The 16,958-nt window shown below is 36.9% G+C and overlaps 1 protein-coding gene across 1 annotated transcript in view; it reads left to right on the plus strand.

The window, feature by feature from the left end:
- The window catches only part of EFCAB13 (EF-hand calcium binding domain 13), a 249,822-nt gene that overhangs the window by 2,037 nt on the left and 230,827 nt on the right, over positions 1-16,958 (plus strand). Inside the window, exons 2-4 of the mRNA XM_043900794.1 lie at positions 1,987-2,147; positions 14,320-14,434; positions 16,412-16,533. Coding sequence (XP_043756729.1) covers positions 1,987-2,147; positions 14,320-14,434; positions 16,412-16,533 — 398 coding nt within the window. The remainder of the gene's footprint in view (positions 1-1,986; positions 2,148-14,319; positions 14,435-16,411; positions 16,534-16,958) is intronic.

The raw sequence follows: 16,958 nt of genomic DNA on the forward strand, positions 1-16,958 counted from the left end.
TTGGATAGAGGAGCCTGGTGGGCTACAGTACAGTCCATGTGGTCGAAAAGAGTCGGACACGACTGAGTGACTAACACTTCATTTTGGCTAATTACTGAGACATGTAATGTATACATTGTTGATGGTTCCCTTATAAACTGATTTTGAAGATAAATTCTTAAATATTAAAAAATTAACAATATCAAAATATACCAGTTTATTTCCTTAAGCTATATACCTTGTATTTTACAAATGGTTCACCTTTAACAGTAAAGTTTTAGAGATTCTTTTCTTCCTCTGTTAAAGTTTCTACTCACTATCTCTTTCTGTTCATCTGAACTTTGATAACAGATTTTTGTTCCCCTCTGTCTTAAAGATTTTTTTTTTAAGTCAGTTAATTTCTGGCTATGCTGGAAATTGCTTCATTGCATCACAGCCTTCATTGCTGCATGAGGGCTTCCTCTAGTTGTGGCGAGCAGGGGCTACTCTCTAGTTGTGGTGTGCAGGTTTCTCATTACGGTGCTTTTGTTGTGGAGCATGGGCTCTAGGCGCTCAGGCTCAGTAGTTGTAGCACGTGGGCTCTAGAGTATGGAGGCTTCAGTAGTTGTGGCACACAGGCTTAGTTGCCCCGTGGTATATGGTATCTTCCCAGACCAGAGATTGAAACCATGTCCCCTGCACTGGCAGGCAGAACCCATGTCCCCGCACTGAACCACCAGGGAAGTGCTAGAATTGATTCTTGATGTTGTACATTCTATGGGGCTGGACAAATATGTGATGACATGTAGCCACTATTAAAATGTTACATAGAATATTAATAGTTTCACTGCCCTAAAATCCTCTGTGCTTTGCCTATTTATCTCTTCTCACCCTACCTACTCCCACCAGCAACCACTGATCTTTTCATTGTCCCCAAAGTTTTTCCTTTTCCAGAATGTCATATAGTTGGATCATACAGTATGCAGCTTTTACAGATTGGCTGCTTTCACAATGTAGAACTATACATTTAAGATTCCGCCATGTCTTTTCATGGCTTGATAGCTCATTTCTTTTTAGCACTGAATAGTATTCCCTGATCTGAATGTATCACAGTTTGATCTACTGAAGAACATCTTAGTTTTTTACAAGTTTTGGCCATTATGAACAAAGCTGTAAATGTCTGTGTTCAGGTTTTTGTGTGGATATACGTCTTCGACTCCTCAGGGTAAATATGGAAAGGTGCAATTGCTGAATTGTATGGTAAGAATATGTTTAGTTTTGTAAGACACTGTCAAATTGTCTTTCAAAATAGCTATGCCATTTTACATTCCCACCAGTAATGAATGGGAGTTCCTCTTGCTTCACATTCTTGTCATCACTTGGTATTGCCTATGTTTTTGATTTTGGCAATTCTAAGAGATGTGCAGTGCTATCTTGATGTTTCAATTTGTGATTCCCTAATGATGTGATGTTGAACATCTTTTCATGTGCTTGTTTGCCATCTGTACATCTTCTTTGGTGAGGTGTCTGTTAAGATCTTTTGCCTATTTTTTAATTGGGTTGTTCTTTTTCTTGTTGAGCTTTAAGAGTTCTTTGTATAGTTTTGAATATACAAAATAAACATACTTTGAATACAGTCTCTTATCAGATATGTCTTTTGCAAATATTTTCTCCCAGCCTATGGGTTGTCCTTTCATCCTCTTGACAGTGTCTTTTGCAAAGCAAAAGTTTTAATTAACGAAGTTAAGTTTAATGGTGCCATAAGAACTAGATTCAGTGAGTGTTAGATATATTCATGAACGCTGCACATTTGTAGCTGCATAGTGCGCTAAGGAAAGTTGGAGTCATTTAGAATATATACCTAATTCAAATTAATGCATTAAGTAGCTCTTTTCAACAAAATTCTTTTTGGTAGCACCATTTTGGAGAGAGTATTGATCTAGAGTGAATGATTTGACTCAGAATGTCATATTTAATTTATGTATGCAAAGAGAACATGGCTGACAGTGGTTTTTGATTGCTCTCCAGGGGGAAGAAAATACTGATTCATCAGATGATGACTGTAATTCTTTTGCATCTGACTTATTATCAAGAGATATTGACAGCAAAAAGTACATCAGGTTTTCTAAAAGAACAGAGAAGAGAATTTCACCTGAAATTAGGGGTTTGAGCCCAATCCACACAAAAAAGTAAGTTGAACTGTGAACTTGCTTAATTGAATTATAAACTTTTGCCAGTTTAAGAGAACCAAAAATGTAACTCATGTGTTCTCGTAATGTATTAAGTATAGAGGATCATGCATATTGTGACTATTCTTTTGGGAGCATGGTTTTAATTCCTAAATAACGTCTCATATTTTTCTCACTTCTCTCACAGCCATGTGGAGGCCTATAAGCCATCATAGTTTCCCAGTAATGAGGCCATTATCCATGTATCTGTCTGGACTTTTTTTTTTGACAAAATTGTAATTTATTTAAATATATGATGTCGTGATTTAATATATGTATACATTATGAAATGATTATCCCCATTGAATTAGTTAACACAGTCATCACCTCACATATTTACTACATCATCATCATCATCATCATTATTATTACTTTGGTGAGAACAGAAGTTCTGATCTCAGCAAATTTTAGTTATATAGTACAAGATTACTATCTAGTTACCTTGTGACTTTTTTTTTTAAAATAATGTATAAGTCACATAGCATTTGTCTTTCTCTGTTTGAATTATTTCACTTTGCATAATGCCATCAAGGTCCATCCATGTTATTTCCTTCTTTCTCATGGCTAAATAGTATTCCATTGTTTATATTTACCACATCTTCTTTATTTGGAGAAGGAAATGGCAATCCACTCCAGTATTCTTGTCTGGAGAATTTCAAGGATGGAGGAGCCTGGTGGGCTACAGTCCATGGGATCTCAAAGAGTCTTACATGACTGTGCAACTAACTTTCACTTTCACTTTTCTTTAACTATTAATCTGTTGACAGAAATTTATATAGTTTTCACATCTTGGCTACTGTGGATAATACTGCAATGAACATGGGAGTGCATATATCTCTTTGAGATCTTGTTTTCATTTCTTTTGGATATATACCCAGAAATAGAATTTTTTTTTAATTTTTAAAAATTTTTTTATTTTTTTCATTTATTTTTATTAGTTGGAGGCTAATTACTTTACAATATTGTAGTGATTTTTGCCATACATTGACATGAATCAGCCATGGATTTACATGTGTTCCCCATCCCGATCTCCGTCCCACCTCCCTCCCCATCCCATCCCTCTGGGTCTTCCCAGTGCACCAGCCGTCAGCACTTGTCTCGTGCATCCAACCTGGGCTGGTGATCTGTTTCACCCTTGATAGTATACTTGTTTTAATGCTATTCTCTCAGAACATCCCACCCTCGCCTTCTCCCATAGAGTCCCAAAGTCTGTTCTATACATCTGTGTCTCTTTTTCTGTCTTGCATATAGGGCTATCGTTACCATCTTTTTAAATTCCATATATATGCGTTAGTATACTGTATTGGTCTTTATCTTTCTGGCTTACTTCACTCTGCATAATGGGCTCCAGTTTCATCCATCTCATTAGAACTGATTCAAATGAATTCTTTTTAATGGCTGAGTAATATTTCATTGTGTGTATGTACCACAGCTTTCTTATCCATTCATCTGCTGATGGGCATCTAGGTTACTTCCATGTCCTGGCAATTATAAACAGTGCTGCGATGAACATTGGGGTGCACGTGTCTCTTTCAGATCTGGTTTCCTCGGTGTGTAGCCCAGGAGTGGGATTGCTGGGTCATATGGCAGTTCTATTTCCAGTTTTTTAAGGAATCTCCACACTGTTCTCCATAGCGGCTGTACTAGTTTGCATTCCCACCAACAGTGTAAGAGGGTTCCCTTTTCTCCACACCCTCTCCAGCATTTATTGCTTGTAGACTTTTGGATAGCAGCCATCCTGACTGGCGTGTAATGGTACCTCATTGAGGTTTTGATTTGCATTTCTCTGATAATGAGTGATGTTGAGCATCTTTTCATGTGTTTGTTAGCCATCTGTATGTCTTCTTTGGAGAAATGTCTGTTTAGTTCTTTGGCCCATGTTTTGATTGGGTCATTTGTTTTTCTGGAATTGAGCTACAGGAGTTGCTTGTATATTTTTGAGATTAATCCTTTGTCTGTTGCTTCGTTTGCTATTATTTTCTCCCAATCTGAGGGCTGTCTTTTCACCTTACTTATAGTTTCCTTTGTTGTGCAAAAGCTTTTAATTTTAATTAGGTCCCATTTGTTTATTTTTGCTTTTATTTCCAATATTCTGGGAGGTGGGTCATAGAGGATCCTGCTGTGATTCATGTCGGAGAGTGTTTTGCCTATGTTCTCCTCTAGGAGTTTTATAGTTTCTGGTCTTACATGTAGATCTTTAATCCATTTTGAGTTTATTCTTGTGTATGGTGTTAGAAAGTGTCCTAGTTTCATTCTTTTACAAGTGGTTGACCAGTTTTCCCAGCACCACTTGTTAAAGAGGTTGTCTTTTTTCCATTGTATATCCTTGCCTCCTTTGTCAAAGATAAGGTGTCCATAGGTTCGTGGATTTATCTCTGGGCTTTCTATTCTGTTCCATTGATCTATATTTCTGTCTTTGTGCCAGTACCATACTGTCTTGATGACTGTGGCTTTGTAGTAGAGCCTGAAGTCAGGCAGGTTGATTCCTCCAGTTCCATTCTTCTTTCTCAAGATTATTTTGGCTATTTGAGTTTTTTGTATTTCCATACAAATTGTGAAATTATTTGTTCTAGTTCTGTGAAAAATACCGTTGGTAGCTTAATAGGGATTGCATTGAATCTATAGATTGCTTTGGTAGTCATTTTCACAATATTGATTCTTCCAATCCATGAACACGGTATATTTCTCCATCTGTTTGTGTCCTCTTTGATTTCTTTCATCAGGGTTTTATAGTTTTCTATGTATAGGTCTTTTGTTTCTTTAGGTAGATATACTCCTAAGTATTTTATTCTTTTTGTTGCAATGGTGAATGGTATTGTTTCCTTAATTTCTCTTTCTGTTTTTTCATTGTTAGTGTATAGGAATGCAAGGGATTTCTGTGTGTTAATTTTATATCCTACAACATTACTGTATTCATTGATTAGCTCTAGTAATTTTCTGGTAGAGTCTTTAGGGTTTTCTATGTAGAGGATCATGTCATCTGCAAACAGTGAGAGTTATACTTCTTCTTTACCTATCTGGATTCCTTTTATTTCTTTTTCTGTTCTGATTGCTGTGGCCAACACTTCCAACACTATGTTGAATAGTAGTGGTGAGAGTGGGCACCCTTGTCTTGTTCCTGACTTTCAGGGAGATGCTTTCAATTTTTCACCATTGAGGATAATGTTTGCTGTGGGTTTGTCATATATAGCTTTTATTGTGGGAATGCAAACTAGTACAGCCACTATGGAGAACAGTGTGGAGATTCCTTAAAAAACTGGAAATAGAACTGCCATATGACCCAGCAATCCCACTCCTGGGCTACACACCGAGGAAACCAGATCTGAAAGAGACACGTGCACCCCAATGTTCATCGCAGCACTGTTTATAATTGCCAGGACATGGAAGTAACCTAGATGCCCATCAGCAGATGAATGGATAAGAAAGCTGTGGTACATACACACAATGAAATATTACTCAGCCATTAAAAAGAATTCATTTGAATCAGTTCTAATGAGATGGATGAAACTGGAGCCCATTATGCAGAGTGAAGTAAGCCAGAAAGATAAAGACCAATACAGTATACTAACGCATATATATGGAATTTAAAAAGATGGTAACGATAGCCCTATATGCAAGACAGAAAAAGAGACACAGATGTATAGAACAGACTTTGGGACTCTGTGGGAGAAGGTGAGGGTAGGATGATCTGAGAGAACAGCATCGAAACATGTCTACTATCAAGTGTGAAACAGATTGCCAGTCCAGGTTGGATGCATGAGACAAGTGCTCAGGGCTGGTGCACTGGGATGACCCAGAAGGATGGGATTGGGAGGGAGGTGGGAGGGGGATTCAGGATGGGAAACACATGTAAATCCATGGCTGATTCATGTCAATGTATGGCAAAAATCACTACAATATTGTAAAGTAATTAGCCTCCAACTAATAAAAATAAATGGAGAAATATATATATACAAAAAAAAAGCTTTTATTATGTTGAGATATCTTCCTCCTATGTCTGCTTTCTGGAGAGTTTTTATCATAAAGGGATGTTGAATTTTGTCAAAGGCTTTTTCTGCATCTATTGAGATAATCATATGGTTTTTATCTTTCAATTTGTTAATCTGGTGTATTACATTGATTGATTTGTGGATATTAAAGAATCCTTGCATTCCTGGGATAAAGCCCACTTGGTCATGATGTATGATCTTCTTAATATGTTGTTGGATTCTGTTTGCTAGAATTTTGTTAAGGATTTTTGCATCTATGTTCATCAGTCATATTGGCCTGTAGTTTTCTTTTTTGGTGGCATCTTTGTCTGGTTTTGGAATTAGGGTGATGGTGGCCTCATAGAATGAGTTTGGAAGTTTGCCTTCTTCTGCAATTTTCTGGAAGAGTTTGAGTAAGATAGGTGTTAGCTCTTCTCTAAATTTTTGGTAGAATTCAGCTGTGAAGCCATCTGTCCTGGGCTTTTGTTTGCAGGAAGATTTCTGATTACAGTTTTGATTTCCGTGCTTGTGATGGGTCTGTTAAGATCTTCTGTTTCTTCCTGGTTCAGTTTTGGAAAGTTATACTTTTCTAAGAATTTGTCCATTTCTTCCAAGTTGTCCATTTTATTGGCATAGAGCTGCTGGTAGTAGTCTCACACGATCCTTTGTATTTCAGAGTTGTCTGTTGTGATCTCTCCATTTTCATTTCTAATTTTGTTGATTTGGTTCTTCTCCCTTTGTTTCTTGATGAGTCTGGCTAATGGTTTGTCAATTTTATTTACCTTTTCAAAAAGGTAGCTTTGTTGATTTTTGCTATGGTCTCTTTAGTTTCTTTTGCATTTATTTCTGCCCTAATTTTTAAGATTTCTTTCCTTCTACTAACCCTGGGGTTCTTCATTTCTTCTTTCTCTAGTTGCTTTTTGGTGTAGAGTTAGGTTATTTATTTGACTTTTTTCTTGTTTCTTGATGTAAGCCTGTATTGCTATGAACCTTCCCCTTAGCACTGCTTTTACAGTGTCCCATAGGTTTTGGGTTGTGTTTTCATTTTCACTCGTTTCTATGCATATTTTGATTTCTTTTTTGATTTCTTCTATGATTTGTTGGTTATTCAGAAGCGTGTTATTTAGCCTCCATATGTTGGAATTTTTAATTCCTGTAATTTTTTTTCCTGTAATTTTTTTTCCCTGTAATTGAGATCTAATCTTACTGCATTGTGGTCAGAAAAGATGACTGGAATGATTTCAATTTTTTTGAATGTACCAAGGCTAGATTTTTTTGGCCTAGGATGTGATCTATTCTGGAGAAGGTTCCGTGTGCACTTGAGAAAAAGGTGAAATTGATTGTTTTGAGGTGAAGTGTCCTATAGATATCAACTAGGTTTAGCTGGACCATTGTGTCATTTAAAGTTTGTGTTTCCTTGTTAATTTTCTGTTTAGTTGATTTGTCCATAGGTGTGAGTGGGGTATTAAAGTCTCCCACTATTATTGTGTTATTGTTAATTTCCCCCTTCATTCTTGTTAGCATTTGCCTTACATAATGCAGTGCTCCTATGTTGGGTGCATATATATTTATAATTGTTATATCTTCTTCTTGGATTGATCCTTTGATCATTATGTACTGTCCTTCTTTGTCTCTTTTCACAGCCTTTATTTTGAAGTCTATTTTATCTGATGTAAGTATTGTGACTCCTGCTTTCTTTTGGTCTCTGTTTGCATGAAATATTTTTTTCCAGCCCTTCACTTTCAGTCTTGTGTGTCTCTTGCTTTGAGGTGGGTCTCTTGTAGACAGCATATATAGGGGTCTTGCTTTTGTATCCATTCAGCCAGTCTTTGTCTTTTGGTTGGGGCATTCAACCCATTTACGTTTAAGGTAATTATTGATAAGAATGGTCCCGTTGCCATTTGCTTTGTTGTTTTGGGTTCACGTTCATACAACCTTTCTGTGTTTCCTGTCTAGAGAAGATCCTTTAGCATTTGTTGAAGAGCTGGTTTGGTGGTGCTGAATTCTCTCAACTTTTACTTGTCTGTAAAGCTTTTGAATTCTCCTTCATATCTGAATGAGATCCTTGTTGGGTACAGTAATCTGGGTTGTAGGTTATTCTCTTTCATTACTTTAAGTATGTCCTGCCATTCCCTTCTGGCCTGAAGAGTTTCTATTGAAAGATCAGCTGTTATCCTTATGGGAATCGCCTTGTGTGTTATTTGTTGTTTCTCCCTTGCTGCTTTTAATATTTGTTCTTCGTGTTTGATCTTTGTTAATTTGACTAATATAGCCAGTTGGTCAGAAGCACAGGTGAAAAATGGGCCTGCAGTTGATATCTGAGGTAGGGTGGGGCAGTCTTGTGGAACTGAGCCCTTACCCTGTGGAATCTGCAAGTATCTCCAGGTACTTTGAATCAGGATTGAGTTAACTTATAGGACACCCATCTGGTGTCACAGAGAATTGCTTGGTGGGGGCAAACCCCACACACATTTGGGGTCAGATGTGAGTGTGATTGTAGTGTGAGAATAAAGGAGAAACAGAAGGAACACTGATTTTTCCCTACATAGTTGTGTATCACATTTATTGATTTTCCTATCTTGAACCATGCTTGTGTCCTGGGAATAAATCCCACTTGATCATGGTATCTGATCTTTTAAATGTACAGTTGAATGTGGTTTACAGATACTTTGTTGAGAGTTTTTGCATCTGTGTTCATCAGGAATATTAGCCTGATATTCTTTTCTTGTAGTGTCCTTGTCTGGCTCTGATATTGGTAATGCATGCTCTGTCGCTTCAGTCGTGTCCGACTCTGTGACCCCATGGACTGTAGCCTGCCAGGCCCCTCTGTCCATGGGCTTTTCCAAGCAAGAATACTGAAGTGGGTTGTCATGCCTTTCTCCAGGGAATCTTCCCTGACCTAGGGATCGAATCCACGTCTCCAGCTTCTCCTGCATTGCAGATGGATTCTTTACCACTGAGCCACTGGGGAAGCCCATTAGTAATGCTGTCTTCATAAAATGAGTTTGAATGTGTTCCCTCCTCTTCAGTTTTTGGAAAGAGTTTGAGAAGAATTGGCATCAATTCTTCTTTAAATCTTTAGTAGAATGCACAAGCAAAGCTAACTGATTCTCGACTTTGTTGAAAGGTTTTTGATTACTGATTTAATATCTTTACTAATAATTGGTCTGTTCAGATTTTGTACTTCTTCATAATTCAATCTTGGTAGGCTGTATTATTTTAGGAATTTCTTTCTTCTAGATTATCAAATTTATTGATATATAATTGTTCATAGTAGTTTCTTATGATCTTTACTATTTCTCTGTTATCAGTTGTAATACCTCCTTTTTTATTTCTTATTTCACTTATTTGAGTTTATCTCTCAGCACCCCCACCCCATTTTTTTTTGATGTCACAGTTTACATCTTTTTATATTATATATCTATAAGCAAATTGTTGTGGTTATAGTTATTATTAATACTTTTGTCTTTTAACATTTATACTAAAGTTGTATGTGATTTACCTCCACCATTACAATAGTGGTACACCATTATACACCTCGGTATTCCCAGGTGGCTCAGTGGTAAAGAATCCACTTGCCAGTGTAGGAGATGCAGGAGACCTGGGTTCAGTCCCTGGGTTGGGAAGATTCCCTGGAGGAGGAAATGGCAACCCACTCCATTATTCTTGCCTGGAGCATCCCATGGACAGGAGTCTGGCGGGCTACAGTCCATAGGGTTTCAAAGAGTCAGACGTGAATGAGTGACTGAAAGAAGTCAGAAAGTGAAGTCACTCAGTCATGTCTGACTCTTTGTGACCCCATGGACTGTAGCCCACCAGGCTCCTCTGTCCATTGGATTTTCAGGGCAAGAGTACTGGAGTAGGTTGCCATTTCCTTCTACAGGGGATCTTCCTGACCCAGGGATTGAACCCGGGTCTCCTGCACTGTAGGCAGATGCTTTACAGTCTGAGCCACCAGGGAAGATGAGTGACTGAGTACATCACAATATTAGGGTATTCTGAATTTGACTCTCTCTCTCTCTCTCTTTATGTATTTACCTTTACCAGTAAAATTTTTATTTTCAAATGTTTTCTTGGTACTAATTAGCATACTTTCTTATTAGCTTGCAGAACTCCCTTTAACATTTCTTATAAGGTCAGTCTAGTGATGATGAACTCCTTCAGCTTTTGTTTGCCTATAAAATTCTTTACCTCTCCTTCAGTTCTAAATACAACTTTATGGGGTATTCTTTTTTTTTTCTTTCAGCACTTTGAATATTTCATCTCTCTCCCTCCTGGCCTGCAAGATTCCTGCTGACAAATTGGCTGATAATCATGTGGGAGTTTCCACTATTCCATTGAGTTAGAGGAAAAAGATGAGACAATCATTTCTAGGCCACCACATTAAGGGGCTTCCCAGGTGCTGCTAGTGGTAAAGAATCTACCTGCCAATACAGGAGACCTAAGAGATGCGGGTTCAATCTCTGGGCCAGGATGGTCCGCTGGAGGAGGGCATGGCAACCCACTCCAGTATTTTTGCCTGGAGAATCCCATGGACAGAAAAGCCTGGTGGCCTACAGTCTGTAGGGTCGCAAAGAGTCAGATGTGACTGAGGTGATCTAGCATGCGCGCAGCACACCATAATAAAGCTTGTTACCTAGGAAGAAATGGAACGTAGTAGTAGTGTTTCTTTCCTTTCTTTCATTAGTATTGTTTAAAATGGTTAATACCTGGGGAGACACAATGCACCTAAGGAATGCAATATGAAACAAATGTTTTTAGTTATTTGTCATTTATATCAAATCATTCCTATTCCCTAAAATATTTGAGTTATCTTGTAATTAAAAGAACACAGTTACACTTTTAAAAATGATAAAACATAAAAGGTGATGTAATGAGGTAGAAGTCATAATTATTCTAGAAATATGAAAATCAGTTTCAGTACGGATATATGGAAGGGAATGGGGGATGTAAAGCAGCAATATGCTGTAGGTTGTGATTAATTTATGTGTCATGAAATCAAGAGGTAGCTACTAGTAGTTTTCTAAAAAGAAATTAGCATAGAATCAAAGACATTATAGTGCTTTTCATATAATAAGGATAAGTATTCTTTTGTGAAATTGTTTTATTTCTGTCTCTCTTTGTATATGGGTGTTACATCTCAATAGAAAACGTATTTTATACTCTGGGACACAGTCAAAGTAAAGTCATTGCCTTGTGAGGGGAGGACTGTCGAGGGGACTGACCACAGGGCATCTTCAGTGGGGATAAGAGCAAGCTAATAGGGCTCTCAGGGTAGAAGTTTAGGGATTGGATTTAAAGGGGTATAATGTCAAAAGGGGGCTTCCCGGGTGGTGCAGTGTAAAGAATCTGCCTGCCAATGCAGGAGATTCAGGAGACATCAGTTTGATCCCTGGGTCTGGAAGATCCTTTGGAGGAGGGAATGGCAACCCACTTCAGTATTCTTGCCTGGAAAATTGCTTGGACAGAGGAGCCTGATGGGCTGTAGTCCATGGGGTCACAAAGAGTCTGACACAATTGGGCGACTGAGCTTGCTCTCAATGTCAAAAGATCAAGGTACCTACTAAGAAAGGGGAGTAGGCTGCATGATAAAAATTTCCTTTATTTCACAGTTTTGCTTAGTGCTAAGTTTATCTAAAGATGTTGTAGATTCAATCTAGTCATTTTTCTGTGTATCACCTAAGCAGCCCTTGCATAGGAGATTACTCTAAAAGGAAGGAATCATTTCTGCTAAAGAGTTTTTAGTTTTACATACAAGGAAGAATAAGGTGTTACTTCTGAAGTACTAGATTACAGCCCAGTTGATATGAGTTCTGGGTAGAAACAGCCTACAAGGTATTGCCATAGCGATTCTCAATTTATTCTCTGTGTTAGAATCTAGTATCTTTAGAAAACAAAAACCTAGTATCTTTAAAAAATTCCAAATATCAGCTCAGTCTCCAAAATAATTAAAATCACAACATTGGGGGATTGGACACAGGCATCAGAATTTTTTGAAGCTCTCAGGTGATGCCATTGTGCAGACAAGTTTGGAATCTAGTTTATCTTAGAATCATTCTTAGTCTACAAGATCCCAGAGCACAAAATAATTTTAGGGTTGTCCTTGAAATTTAGATCTACTTTGGGTTACTTAAAGCAAAGTATGAAATTTCCAAAAGCTCTTCTTTTTCAAATTCGATCTACTTTGGATTACTTAAAGCAAAGTATGAAATTTCCAAAAGCTCTTCTTTTTCAAATTCATTTCAGGGTTATTTTATTGATCTCACTATTGTATAGTTTGTGGAGTATATATTTGTGTTACAAAAGTCCTTGACAGTTCAATAAGAAGAGGGGGGAAAGAGGCATAAACAGAGAAAACCAAGAAATAAGAAAGCAGAGTAATTGCTAAAAAATAGTTCAGAATCTAGCTTGGACTTTAAAATACCATTTCTTATGGAAAGGAACCATTTCTTTGGAGAAATGTGTGATAGCAGTTCTGGGAAAGGAAGTGTACAAATGAGCTTGGAGCATCTTGTCTTCCAGAAATGAGGAAACTAACAAAGACTGCTACCAGAGATGGATCAAGAGCCCACTTGAAAAGCCTCTCACCCCTTCCCAACCCACATTAGAAAATTAGAGCATCAATAAGGGTAAAATTGCATGGAATTAAAGTGAATTTAATATATTTAAATTAGTGTGTTCACAATGATATAAAATTCATTTTGTCATTGTTGAAGGTTCAGTTCAGTCACTCAGTTGTGTCCGACTCTTTGTGACCCCATGGACTGCAGCACACCAGGCCTCCCTGTCCATCACCAACTCCTGGAGTTTACTCAAACTCATGTCCATTGAGTTGGTGATACCATCCAACCATCTCATCCTCTTTTTTCCCCTTCTCCTCCTGCCTTCAATCTTTCCCAACATCAAGGTCTTTGCAAATGAGTCAGTTTTTCTCATCAGGTGGCCAAGGTATTGGAGTTTCATCTTCAGCATCAAGTTCTTCCAATGAACACTCAGGACTGATCTCATTTAGGGTGGACTGGTTGGATCTCCTTGCAGTCCAAGGGACTCTCAAGAGTCTTCTCCAACATCATAGTTCAAAAGCATCAATTCTTCAGCTCTCAGCTTTCTTTATAGTCCAACTCTCACATCCATACATGACTACTGGAAAAACTATAGCCTTGACTAGATGGACCTTTGTTGGCAAAGTAATGTCTCTGCTTTTTAATGTTGAAGGTTACAGGTGAGCAAAGTCACTGTTATGGAAAGTGATAAATAAGGGAAAAACAGTGAATGATCTTGCCTTTCTGAACTGTACCAAAGGGTAAGCAAATAGTACGTGAGAGAAAGTTTCTGTTTATGGAAATATTTTAGCTAATGAGTGAAGAAGGAATGATATTAGATTTAGAATGTAACCATTTTGTGGTCCCTGATGATTTACTGCAGATAGTTATTAGTAGCTGCTAATATCACAAATAGAGAGTTACCTGGACCTTATATGCTTCCTGATGGGAAAATACCATCACCTATATAACCCCTTCCAACTACCTTCTAAAAAAGTAGAATATTAATCACATTGAGTCTTTAAACTCCTACAATCTTGGCAATAAAATCAGCAAAATCTAGACTGTGAAAAATCTTTAAGACAGCTGGCAATAATGATGATAATGATAATAAAAGACATGGGGGAAGAACCTATAGGTGGAAAAAGATCTAAAAGACATGCCAGCCAACTGTAATGTGGGGACCTTATTGAATCCCAATGTAAAGTGTTAAAAAATTTTGACACTTATGAGACAATTGGAAATTTGAATACAGGTTCAGGTGTATTTGATGATATTAAGACATTATTGGGGATTTTTGGTTTCATAACTGTGTTTTAAATGTTTTTAAAAGAAAAAACACCTTGAAGAAATGCATATAAAAATCCTATGGATGAAACAATATGATACTGGAATTTGTTTTAAAGTAATAAGGAATGAGAGCAGGGATAAGAATATCGATGAAATAAGATTGTTCATTATTGAAGCTGGGTGATGGGTCATTACTGAAACATGGGGAGATTATCACATTAATCTGTCTACTTTTGTCTGTGTTTGAAAATTTCCATAAATAAATGACAAAAGAAGAAGAATCAAGAAAAAAAAATCAATTCAGGAATTACTCCAATTTTCTGTGTAATTTAGGTATGAGACATCAATGTTCCTACTCGGAGAAGAAAAATCCTCTGACTTTTCAGGAGGAAAAAAAGGCAGGAGGAAGAAGAGTTTACAAGTACAATTTCATACTAGAAGAACTGAGGTAAATAAAGATTTGCAAATATTTTTGCTTTGCTTTCAAATATTTTCTTTAGCCCTCAAATAATCCATTACATTTTAGTCCAAGTATTGAAATGTCATAATCTTAAATATTTCTTCTTCTTCCAGCTCCTTTACCCTATTCCTCCTGCACCTTCTCTTTCTACTCTAACTCCTTTAAAAATATCAATAGAACATGGAACCTTTCAAGAAGAATATTAATTGTTCCCCTTCTTTATCCATCAGACCAGCATTTTTTATTATTATGCTCTCTGTTAACGTTTCTGCTGTTGTAGCAGTGACTCTGGCATTCCTTGGCATTTGGCAGCATAAGTTCAATCTTGGCCTTCATGTTGCTCTTCATATGGCCTTCTCCCCTGTGTCTGTAGTTCAGACTTTTCTCTTATAAGCACATCATTGTGTATTTCATCTTGAGGTCTTTAACTTGAGATTACACTGTAAAGACCATTTCTGCAAATAAGGTCACATTCACATTTTCCAGGGATTAGGATATAGACATCTCTTAGTGGGGTTATGGAACCTACTACATTCACTGTATGATATATTTAAGTATATATTCCTTTGTTTCGATATTTGTTTGCTTCCTGAGGCTGAGCAAATTTGGAAAACTCAGCAGTGGCTACAGGAATTTGGTGATGGACAGGGAGGCCTGGCGTGCTGTGGTTCATGGGGTTGCGAGTCAGACATGACTGAGTGACTGAACTGAACTGAGGCTGAGAACACATGTCTTCAACTCTGGAAAACGCGAATCCATTATCTTTAGACTATTTTCCCTCCTCCAATCTCTTTATTCTGTTCTTCTGTATCTTCTGTTAGATGTGTGTTAGACCTTATCATTTTGTTTTCTGTGTTTTTTAACATTGCTTCATATTTTTGATTTTTTTCTATTTTGTTCTGAGTAATTTCTCCCATCTACTTTCTTGTTTACTTTTCTTTTTTCCAGCCAAATATAATCTGCAGTTTAACCTATCTACTGAAATTTTAATGTCTATACATTTTACTTTTTGAAGTTTGATTTAGTTCTTAAAATTTGCCTTATATTATTTGCTTATGTCCCATAATTATTTTAGAATTGATATCTGATAAATCTAGATATGAAGTCATTGGGAGATTGAAATCTTCTGTTTGTTGTTTTATTTGATTCTCACTCATTAACTCATATTCCTGTCAGTCTTGTATGGTTTGAGAGTCCTCTCTGGATCCTGCATGGTCTTTACAAGTTAGCGCTCCAGTGAATTCCTTGGAGGTCCAGTGATTAGTAATTGGGCTTACACTGCAGTGTGCCTGAGATTCAAATCCTGATTGGGGAACTAAGATCCTGCAACCTGAACAGTGCAGCCAAAAAAAAAAAAAAGTCAAGGCTCTAGGTTCCTTCCATAGAGCCATGTGAAATTGAAGACACCTAGAATTCAGTTCTTATTTTCTAAAGTGACATTTTTCTATCTGCCTAAGCTGTTTGTCATTTTTCAACTATGTTTATACATGCAGTGTTATTTTTATCAATGTTTATGGTAGTTTTCTTAACCATAAGAATAATTTAAAGCACACTTACCTGTATTATTTAAATAACTGTGTTGATTCTTCACATTACTTTACTTATATAGTCAAAACTTGTATATGTAGCCTAGAGTTTGATAGTCTTGTCTTCACTATACCATAGATTTGCTATCTTTTGTAAAATACATTACTATAAATTGACACAGCATTAATTATGAGATGATGTTGCATACTTAAGAAAAATGTGGCTTTGTCAAAGAATATGATGTAGTTTATTTAAAATTTTAGTATTATAAGCTGTAATTTAATTACAAAAAGTAATTTTATATTAGAAGTATAGTAATTGGGTATAGGTATGATTGGAGCCTAGGTATGATTAATTATGTTTTAAGGGATTTATTGTTCAAGAATGCCAGTTTACCAATGTGATCTGAGACACAGATGTTCTTGCATTTGGCTCTAGGTTGCTCCTTTGTCTGTGAAGGAGAAGATGACTAGAAAAGAAAGCTCTTTATGCAAGTTGCCAAGTCAGTACAGCATTCACAAGACTTTGTCACCTCTTGATAAGTCTTCCTCAGTTATTCGGTATTTAAATCATTGTATTTTTTTAAAATATTGGATTCAGATTTGGGATTTTTCTACAACATTCATTTCTCCCTTCTACAGAAAGTAGACCAAATAGTTTGTGCTAACTAAGACTGCTCTTAGGAAGGATGGTGTGGCACTAAGAGCCCTGCATGTGGAATTGAAAGGCTTAGAGTTGAGTCCTGATGGACTTCACATGCTGGTTTAGACTCTTAAAGAATTCACTTTGTATTTCTGGGCCTCAGTTTCCACATCTGTATAAGAATCTTGTACTAGATGGACTCTTAATATTTTTTCCAACACCAACATCCTGTGATTTCCATGTTATGGAATCAGATGAATCATCTTTTTAAGATGTTTTTATCAACAGGTTTTGGGATCTGAGGTTCTTTGACTGTTTAAAGATATTCTTATTTATCTTATAA

This window comes from Cervus elaphus, chromosome 5 (assembly GCF_910594005.1).
Source record: "Cervus elaphus chromosome 5, mCerEla1.1, whole genome shotgun sequence".
NCBI classification, from domain to species: Eukaryota; Metazoa; Chordata; class Mammalia; order Artiodactyla; family Cervidae; genus Cervus; species Cervus elaphus.